General features: G+C 45.7%; 1 protein-coding gene and 1 long non-coding RNA gene across 2 annotated transcripts; one reads left to right on the forward strand and one right to left on the reverse strand.

Annotated features, from left to right (window-relative positions):
* Positions 1–1,840: 1,840 nt before the first annotated feature.
* LOC135821684 (uncharacterized) lies at positions 1,841–9,900 on the reverse strand. Its single transcript, XM_065334685.1, has 4 exons — positions 9,380–9,900; positions 7,637–7,788; positions 3,462–3,699; positions 1,841–2,964 (listed from the first exon to the last, which is right to left on the reverse strand). Exons 1-4 carry the CDS (start codon positions 9,447–9,449, stop codon positions 2,717–2,719), a joined length of 708 nt encoding a protein of 235 aa, XP_065190757.1. The 5' UTR covers positions 9,450–9,900; the 3' UTR covers positions 1,841–2,716.
* On the forward strand, positions 4,246–10,613 carry LOC135821693 (uncharacterized). Its single transcript, XR_010554390.1, has 3 exons — positions 4,246–4,645; positions 8,978–9,024; positions 10,019–10,613. It is a non-coding gene; the product is annotated as an uncharacterized LOC135821693 (long non-coding RNA).
* The last annotated feature ends 355 nt before the right edge of the window (positions 10,614–10,968 follow it).

Consider the following 10,968-nt stretch of genomic DNA (forward strand, 5'->3'; position numbering starts at 1 on the left):
CTTTGGAGCAACTTAGCGCCCGGGAAAACTGCACCTGCAGAATGATGTGCTTCAGTTTTGATATACTGTAAAACCGGGAATTTTCGGTGGTGTGATATTTTCAGTATTTCCCAAAATCAACGGTTCGGTAGCGCGAAAATTTCGGTAAACCAGTTTTCCAGATCCAAAAAAATGCATTTTGCACACTGCGTGGCATGGCATTGTTGAATTTTGGTCGCGTTTTATTTTAGATGAAAATTACCTATACTGAAGTTACCGAAGGCACAGTGGGTTGGTCTAAGACCATGATTGAGAAACGAGAGGTACCAGGTTCAAGTCCTGCTTGGAAGCGGAAGGATTTTTTCCAACCGTGCTGCGACCCACAGTTAATTGGGAACTCGTGGCCTGGCATGAGTAATACATGGATGTGGCAAAATGGGATTGAGGCCTTTGGCCTCTGGTTGGTGGATCTGATCTATCCTCCCCCACCGTTTAGGAGCCGCATCTGACGCCTGATCATGGGGTGGTGGCGTCCCACGGAAGCGGAAAGGTGGTTCTTGACCAGGGAGTTGTAAGTTGTACGGCTCCTTGTTCTTGACCTGCCCGGTACGCGAACCCGTCGAATTTATTTAAGTTACCGAAAATAATATCTCTGCCAAAATTTTTCCAGTACTGTAAAACAGCTAACTATGTTACTTGAGCGCCGGTGATATTTTAGTGATTTTAGCAAAAGAAGTGTTTTCCCTGTACTTAACCATGATGAGAAGGGAACGAAAACGTTCAGTTACAAAATTATTACTTGACTGTGTGGATTGCGTCGGTGCTGGCACCTTTGCTTTCGAAAGAAGTGTTTTCGCTAAAATGTTGCCGTGCCAATGTAGCATGTACAGTTGACTCCTGATAATATAACGAACACCAGTTTGCAAGAGAATTAGTTCTTTATAGCTGACCTTCGTTACACTTAGCTCACTCTCCACAGTGGTCACCCACTCTGCTTGTTGATTATCTGAGTATGTCACCATGGTCACGGGTGAGGCCGGCCATACCGTAGTGATGCACATAAAGGCCCATGCCGCGGCTTATGAGTGAGTTTTTGCGCTATTTGCTACTTTTTGCAGGTCATTTTGTCTCACACATAGGCGCATGTGCTTGAGTTGCTAGTGTACCGGTACATTGTATAACTATGCTAATAGTGCGATACCGCACTGCACATTAAACTATGTGAACATGGTGTTTTTGTGGTGTCCGTGACTCCGTGTGTCGCGGGATGGAATTGCATTTAGGTTCACTTATAAGCCCATGCGCTTATTTGTGAGGGTGCGCTTATGCCTGGATATAGGCACATGCGCTTAAATACGCGTCACTGCGGGATGCCTTGCCAGAAGGCGACAGCTTCTTGTGAGTCAAGTGAGGTGCCACCTGATGGTTTGGCGGGTGTAGTGCCGTCCCCTTGAAGTTCACGGTAGACTTGTCTCTGGTCTCTCTCAAAGGTTCTATTCTGTTGAAACTGCCGGGATCGTTCATCGGAACCCCATGATCCCATGAGGATGTACGACTCGTACTGTTATGGACATGGAAATCCGGTCGCACGTCTAGCGGCCCCAGGGCGTTGGCCATGCAGCCATGGATAATGCGGTACACACGTGCATTTATGCGCTGCAGCGCGCTGATCGCATCGGATCAACATGTGCACTGCATGCAGCGTTCTGTACGCGCTGAGGGCCCCGGCCCCGGTCAATCGACTGAATTTCCATGTCCGCTACAGTAGCATGAATGTGCTGCGTCACCTCTTCTATGCATGTTTGACGTCGCACGGTATCACATAAACACATGCTGTGGTAAAAGTCTGTGATCCCCGAGCTCTAAAGTTCAGACTAGTGTACCAGGAAGCACAAAACTGCAGTCCCGGTACCTGCTGGGAAACTTTGTGCTGCTGATATAATGAAAAATAATAGGCAATGTAAAATGTACCTGGTTGAAAAATTATAAGCCCAGTCTCTAGTTAGAAGCGCGGTCTCTAATATAAGCCCGGGGTCCGGACTGGTTGAAAAATTCAAGTGCGGGGCTTACAATGGAGATCATACAGTAAAAACTCGAAAACTATTGAGTGCTGTACTGTAATCATGATACAGATAGCTGGCGTACAGAGTATCAAAAGTGACATAATACGAGCAATCCTACTGTACAATTCTACTAATAAACTACAGCCGAGAACTCCGAAGTCGTAAGCTACACAGCAAGAGGAAAGCACCGGGTACAAGTACTGACCATTTGCAAAAAATGGTTCAGAAAGAAAACAGTACTTGCATGACATAAATGATAATGGCAGAACGAACAAAGCAGACTCAAACATTCCAACATTCTGCAGCTCTTGCATTGCCGGTGTTGTGGTGGCAGTTCTGATACTGAGGCCGTGCATGTCGTGGATCTCGGATAGCCACCACCAACTAGTCAGCGCAACCTCGGCCACTCGCTCTCTTCAGCTCTATGCCTGTGTTGACGGATCTCCAGGTGACCAACCAGCCAACCAGCACAGGCATATATAGATAGCAAATAAAGGCTGCAGAAAAATATCCTAATAGCACAATTTCAGCATGATTCTGTTTGTTCTGATGAGGAGGGCTCTCATTGTTCTGATGAGGAGGGCTCTCATTGTTCTGATGAGGAGAGCTCTCATTGTTCATGTACATGTGCATACTTGTCTCCACATTGTCTGTCACGTTTCCATGGTTGCGGTCTATGAAGCATCCACAGAATCTGGGGTAGGTTGGCTCGACCATCCCCACCACTTCATGGTCAGTTGTTTGAACCAGTGTGCAACCGGCATGACGTCCATGCCCTGTGCCAGTTCCTTAGCTTCGCTGACTGTCTCCTTGATGGGCTCGGCCATTGCATTATGCATCTGCTTTGTGGATAGAACAGTGGCCAGCCAGTCCAATCCATCATACAGACCATCCCCAGTTGTGGCACAAGTAGGGAAGGCAGCTGTAACACCAATGCAAGTGCATGCAGGAAACGGCACGGTGATTAACATACAGCACACTGTGCACATCTTTGTGCTGACAGATACTGTATGATCTCAGTCACCATCCTGTTTTCATTTCGTTTGTTCCTTTGCACTTTAATCCACTACTAGTCAATTACCCCCCCCCCCCCCCCAAACTACCTGCACTACACTTAGCAGTGTGTGTGTGTTCTGAGTCACAGTTGGCTAGTTACTACTACTCCTAGTACTACTAGTAGTCTACTACACTAGTGCAGTCATGGCACCACAGTATGAACCACACATAGGTTGACTTACAACACACATTTGTAAACCCACAAGTCGTGCACAATGGAACACTCAACTTATAACTCTTCCAGCAGTGTGAAGTAAAATGAAGTCTAAGGCTCCACTGGAGCTGTATTCGTGCTTGAATAATACCGTAATAATAATAATGGTGGATTCACAAAACAAAGAATCTCAGCCTGAGTCTGCTTACCCCATGGTCGGCACCGTATTTTTTTCATGCCGAGTTTATCAACAATCTCGTCCCTGCTCATTGCGTGCGGAAGATCTTGCTTGTTGGCAAACACGAGGAACGGTACTCCTCGTAGTTCGTCTTCACATAGGGCCATCTGCAGTTCATCTCGCACCTGGTCAAGGCGATCATGATCATTGCTGTCAACGATGTATACCACCGCTGACGTGTTTTGGTAATAGTGTCGAACAAGTGCCCGCTGCAATAGCAGACATGGCATCAAATTCAGGATTATAACATAGCGTTACCATGGTTACAATACACTTGCTTATGCAACAATGCAAGTTCAAGTGAGATGATAATGCAGTACTGCCAGTAGTAGGCTAGACTACACAGTAGATGTACATGTTGCACTGAGCCAAATTCAGGATCAATCAAGGGCAGTACTGCTTATATCCCATGTACTTGTTTGAGCATGGGCCAAGTTCCCATCAATGTGCAGAACACCACTCGGTCAAAAATCCTTTGTGCTTCGTGCTGCTCTGTTTTTTAATGCTCTACAGGCTAATGACTTGAAATCCTCTTTGTTTATCTCTCAGTTTGATCGTGGCATTAAGCGCTTATTGGATGATCCAGTTTGTTTTGACCGATATCGTGCAATTTTGTTTGACAACATTGGGAACGTTTAGCCTCTCACCAGCTATTTATTGCCCAGGTTCAGCATACGTTTTTCTTCTTTTCGCTTTATGTGCACCACTCTCTTTTCTAAACATTTACAATTTTTTATTTTTGTCCCATCGGCCCCTTTATATTTGTGCAGCTGCACTGTTGAGCTTCTGATGTAAAATAAATAAATAATAATATTCAAATAATAATGTGTGCCGGTTATCTCCTGATCTTTCAAGTAAGCACCGAAGATCATGACAGTTAGCCCAAAGTACATGTAAGTACCGGTAGATGACTCTGGATTGGTAAGTCACGGAGTCATCGTGTCTATGTCTACAAAAGAATGATAACATTATCGTCCCACTGTGTGTCCGTCAACAGGTTATTAATGTTATCGTCAACATGGCCACCATGCGGCGCTTACTCCAAACCGTGAGCCAGCCTGTAGCCAGTCTGGTTGGCTTCCATCACATACTTCACAGCCAGGAAACGTCAGTGGCAGACTGGATGATGTTTTTGGTATTTTGCCAACCCGACAGGTAGGTGGAGAGATCTATTTGGTACAAAATACTTGTGGCCCATGTCTTATTGCATTCACATACTCATAACTCACCCTAATTTAGATACAATCATGGAACACTGTAATAATAAACAGTATGACCCCCCCCCCCCCGTACTCAAGTTACCAACATTTGGTTAATGTAGCACTGGAATTTTCTGGTTTCACAGTACTATTATTAGACATGGTTAGCATTTTTACCGTTCATGCTATTTTCGACGGTCGGCCTGTACCGTTTTGTGTGTGTGTATACATGGCATTTACCGTTCACGCTAGATCCAACGGTACTCGTACCCAACACCCAAAATACCGTCGGTTTGGTACCGTTTCGACGATAGAAAGCTCTTTTTAGCCGTAGAACGAAACGGTAAGATTCCAACTAGGGCTACGTCACAAGTCGATCATTGCGTCAGGAGTCAGGACTCAGAAGCCGAACTGCTAACCGTGTCTCGAAAACACACAAGAATCAGTAGACTCACCCTCTACATGCCGACCGTCGAAAATAGCGTGAACGGTAAAATGCTAACCATGTCTATTAATTTTTAAATAACACTGTGAAACCACAAGATTTAAAATAAATCTTAAAAATAATAATCAGTGGGTGTGGATCACATGAAGTTTGCATTCAATCGGTCAATGGCTACTGGTACTTGCAATCAGCAGTTTGTGTCATTTTACCCGTGACCACAGTGCTGTTTCACCGGGCCCAGTTGATGGGCAACTTCCCCAATTCATATCACAGTGACAACTCATCTGGGGAGCTCCCATAGGGTTAGTCATTTCTCTGGTCCAAGTAATGTATAATATCACAACTGGTTATCACAGGAATTCATCTGGATCCTGGGCTATAGCATGGCTGTCGATGCTACAGTAAGATCGGGCGCCGAAGAACACCTCGCCGAAGAACACCCAGGCTGGAAAACCGGCAAAATTTAAGAACAGTCCAGGCTAGAATTATCAGATTTAAGAACACTTTTAAAATTTGGAACATTCTACATGCATGGGAGGTGAGTACATGTCATGTACACGTGTAAACAGTAACTGCTACATGTACAGTCATTCCCATTTACGACACCCACTAGTTTAGAAGTACTACATTGCACTACATGTACATGTACATGTACATGTACATGACAAACGTCATGACGTCACTCGACTCGCCGCGCGCGTGTGAATAAGAACGGTCTGGCTAGAATCAAAAATTTAAGAACTTTCCTAGGCTGCGCTCGAGCCCCTGCGTTCTTCGGCGCCCGATCTTACTGTAATACTCTATTATGAGCTTCTTGGCCGCAAACATGCAAATTACAGTATACAGCTCTGACTATCAGAAGTGGCCGCTGAGAAGACGGCATATACATGTCATGTATATCATATGTACATACCCCTTTGTCTCTATACATGGGTACCGTATTATCTCTAATATAAGCACGGTCCTTGATTTTTTCAATGTACCTCCGCCCCGTGCTATTATTGGAGACGTTCCTTTATTGGAAACTGTTCCATTATTATTTCAACCTCATTTCAGAGGCTTGTTGCCATGCCAAATTCTTGTCAGACACACACATTTCAGGGTTTTTTTCGCCGGTACAGATAATGAATTTACACAGTGTGCTTATAATGGAGATTGAGCACTATATTTTTTGAATGCTGCCCCAAGGTGTTCTATTATTGGAGACGTGCTATTATTGGAGACTGTGCTTATATTAGAGATAATACGGTATATGTACATACCCCTTTGTCTCTATACATGGGTATATGTACATACATGTACCCCTTTGTCTCTATACATGGGTATATGTACATACCCCTTTGTCTCTATACATGGGTATATGTACATACCCCCTTTGTCTCTATACATGGGTATATGTACATACCCCTTTGTCTCTATACATGGGTATATGTACATACCCCTTTGTCTCTATACATGGGTATATGAACATACCCCCTTTGTCTCTATACATGGGTATATGTACACAGTGGCGGATCCAGGACTTGGCCGAAGAGGGGGCCCAAGGTATCCGCCCCCCCCCCCCCCCAAAACAAAACAACAAATACAACAACAACAAAGTCCTGAAGCTGTGAAGAGCAGTTGTTTTTAGGGTCCGGCGGATTCTGCCGGCAGAAAAATTGACAGAATTCGGTACTTTTTCTGGTAAGTTTTATGGATGTTTGGTATGTGGATAAAAATACTATAGTATGGAGCAGAATTCGAGGAATTGCCCGCCATAAGGTTTGTATGATTCTGCCAATTTCACTGCTTTTCGAGCAGAATATGCCACCTTTTCGAGCAGAATCCGCCGGTTTCTAGTTTTATTCCATTCTCACGACATTTTCAAACTGCACTGGAACATTTCCACTCGACAGCGGCCGCGACGGACCTTTGGACGGCTCTCCAACGCGAGCTCTCTTATCTACCGGTCCACTGAAGAACGACCTGATGTCAGACCCTTTCCTCTTCATCTCATATCTGAAGGTAACCCGTTGGCTACAAGCGAAGTAGAGAGCTAGAGAGCGTATACTTGTAGTTTCTGACAATTGAAAAAGAAAAAAGGAAGGACGAAGTCGACAGCACCGTGCACCAAACAGGACTTCAGCCCAACGCGATCGCTGCACTATGTACCAGGCCCTGCATTTTTGGCACGTTTTTCACATGTTTGAAGTGCGGCCGTGTCCTCAGGTCGCAGTGCGTACAGTAGTTGTACACCGGTACACAGCGCGCTGACTAGTACAGACTCATGCTCGGTGCGTGACACCATGTACCGGAGTGATCGGACACGTATAAAAGTACCCAGCACGCGTGACCCACTTGACACGCCAAGTAATTTCGAGCGCTCATTCTACAGTCTACTGTAATCCTAGACCAAGGTCGAAATTTTCAAAGGGGGGGCCCAGGCCCCCTGGGCCCCCCCCCTGGATCCGCCACTGTATGTACATACCCCTTTGTCTCTATACATGGGTATAATGTACATACCCCTTTGTCTCTGCCGCCAACGTCCCACGCGGTCATAATAAGATTCTTGTACTCCAGTGTCTCCACGTTAAAGCCAATCGTTGGTATCGTGGTGACGACCTCATCCAGCTTCAGCTTGTACAGCACTGTTGTCTTGCCAGCAGCATCCAGACCTAAGCATCACAATACAATACGGTGAAGCACATGTACCGGTAATTGCATATGCGTGGACCGGTATATTGGTGGTGGCCGTAGTAAGGCTTCTCGCAGCATTGCATATAACCTACCGACACCAAGAGCTCTCACATGAAGGCACAGATGCCCATCGATTTCCTAGCCTGTCTTCCTATGGCTTTCTTGGCTCTTGTTCGCGGCATATTTGGAAATGTGGCACATAGAAGATCACTAGCCATGCAGGTGTACATGCGTGGACAGCACACGTACCTGGCCTGTGTCACAACTACATGTACACTCATACCTCCTACATGTATATCCGGGCGGGTCGGGACCGGCCACTGCCCGTAAATTCGGAATGTCTGTAACTCCGAATCACATATATTTTGGTACGGAAAGGCCATAGATATGGCCTTTGACGTCACAATTTCCACAAAAAGTGACAAAAGAGACTGAGAACTGACTGAGAACTGACTGAGAGTGTGGTTGTAGCATTTCCACTGAAACTCGTCCACAGGGTGCCCGGTAAACCGAAGTGCCCGTAACTTTGGGGTCTGGATAACCAAGGTATGAGCGTACCAACGTTAGTTGAACACAAAATCATTTCGTCTGTCTCCTCCAACAGTAGCTGTGGTGTATACAAGACATACGTATGTGTCGCTCGAGAAAGTAATAATTATGGTGTCCTGGAAGTTTTCTTTAAAGATATCTCTTGCATATCTGACAATTATGCATATCCACTACACTACAAATAGGCATGGGATTGATTCGGAAAGTACATAACAACGTTGCAGAGCTCCAGAAGCCTGGGTACTCGCTTGACCTGGCAGAGCTCCTGCACGGGTAGTTTACCGCAAATGGAGTCACACAGAAGGCCATGTTTCCTTATGTCATTGTAGATCTGAACTTGTCAAGCAAGCAGACTTGCCTTGTCTGCTGACAAACGGTTTTGCCTCAACAAGAGAGTACACATTTCTTTCTCCATCACGTGCCCTATTTTTGACAATTCCTGTAAACTGCCTAATGTTTGCCATTTTTGCAAGAAGAGCATAACAAACAATCTATGCAGAGACTTGTTTAATTACAGCAGCTATTACAGCTATAAAGTATAAACAATATTAGTGCTGCAGACATAACCATGCCACATGTCAACATGTTTTGAGTTTTTTTAAACGTGTGTTATTCCAGAATCGATTTTCGTGTCCCAATCATCAGTGGATCGGAACTGAAGTCAGGTAATACATGGATCTAAGGTCATTGACATGTCAAACTTCAACAGAGCGTGCACCGATATGTATGCGGCTAAAGTGCTCCGCGAACATTTGCCATCGTAAACTTGCTGGTTCTGAGTAATCGCGAATATAATAATTATTATACTAACAAAATTGTAGTGACATGAATAGTGGGCGGTTCACAGTATGTTTAGTCCACGTGCACATCTAAAAACCTCCCTTACGTTGATAGCGTCGTACTTGTGCGAAGCAGAAAAAATGATTAGTCATTGCAAACCTTCTAACACTTGGCAAACATGATCGGATTCAATCATAGTCTCAACACTGAGACAGTCTCTGCATGGATCTAAGGTCTTACCGACAAAGAGAACACGGACCTCCTTCTTCCCCATTAGCTTCCTACTGAGATGTGTTAAAGTAGATCCCATGCTTATAGTCTTTCGTTGAGTTAAATTCCGAAGCAATGTTCCCTGAAGAATGCAAATCCACTCTGCCGATATTTGTAGTCTCCGGATTACGTTCCGAGGTATCTGTGGAGATGGAACCCACGGAAACGGCAACAACAGCTGCAGCAATGAACACTGACTGATGTACCCTGCGACTCGTCAAGTGAATCAGCGAGCTGAAACTGGGGTTCTCGGTCTCTTGTGACTGTCTCCCACCATTGTTGCTGCGCTAGTTTATAGTGAACTCTACTGCGGTACCGATACCAGGCGATATAATTATACATAGGCTATGAATGATGGCTATCGCCCTCTTGAACGTGACGGACAAGTAGCTACTACCTGTCTGAACTCGATGGAGCCGGTGGTGGTCTGCTGCGAAACGCGAAGTGCGAACCGCCGTCACTGTGAAAATAATGACCTCACTGGTTTTACCTCAGGCTCGGTCGGACTGGCTCGGAGTCGGACTACTACCTGACTACTCTATTAGTACTAGTACCGGTACTACAAAAACTAAAGTCATTCATATGCCATGATTTTTCTTTCACGTAAAGTTGGAAACCGGTTCACGGATCGACTGCGTCGCGTGGCGAGTCTGGCGACAGGCCATGATGCAGCGCAGGCCGGCAGGCGGCAGTGTGGTCAGATCTGACAACGTGGCTCAGTTGATGCTGGCGGAACCTGCATCATCATCAACTGCATCATCACTCTGCCAAGTGAGTACGAGTGTGCCTAGGCACCTGTACTGCTGTCTCCATCGTGCACGTAACGTCGTTACGTGTGCCTCAGACTGAGTCAGTGCACATGCTGCATGGCACAGCCTTGTCGAAATCGGCAATTATTTTTCAGCAGAATATGCTTTTACTAGTTTTAGAGGAATGGTGAGTAGGCCTCGGAGGATAACATGGCTAATGCTAGCATTATAGGTAGCGTTAAAGTGTGCGATTTGGAATGAGCACAATGCTAGCACGGTTATTTCTGTAACTACTTAGAACCTTCCAAGCTGGAAGGCTGTTGTCGTGTTTTTGTTTTGTTTTTTGTTTTTTTTTACTAGAGCCACGTAAACCCGTCATGTGTGAGCCATGAATAAGGGGAATGGTGGCGTGGTCTGGGATGCTCTGCCGACCTTGGGTCTCGGCTTCATCACAACCAGGCGCGCCAATAGCAGAGAGAGAAAGAGAGGGAGAGAGAGGGAGAGAGAGAGAGAGAGAGAGAGAGAGAGAGAGAGAGAGAGAGAGAGAGAGAGAGAGAGAGAGAGAGAGAGAGAGAGAGAGAGAGAGAGAGAGAGAGAGAGAGAGAGAGAGAGAGAGAGAGAGAGAGAGAGAGAGAGAGAGAGAGAGAGAGAGAGAGAGAGAGAGAGAGAGAGAGAGAGAGAGAGAGAGAGAGAGAGAGAGAGAGAGAGAGAGAGAGAGAGAGAGAGAGAGAGAGAGAGAGAGAGAGAGAGAGAGAGAGAGAGAGAGAGAGAGAGAGAGAGAGAGAGAGAGAGAGAGAGAGAGAGAGAGAG

This window comes from Sycon ciliatum, chromosome 1, assembly GCF_964019385.1.
Source record: "Sycon ciliatum chromosome 1, ocSycCili1.1, whole genome shotgun sequence".
Lineage (NCBI taxonomy): Eukaryota > Metazoa > Porifera > Calcarea > Leucosolenida > Sycettidae > Sycon > Sycon ciliatum.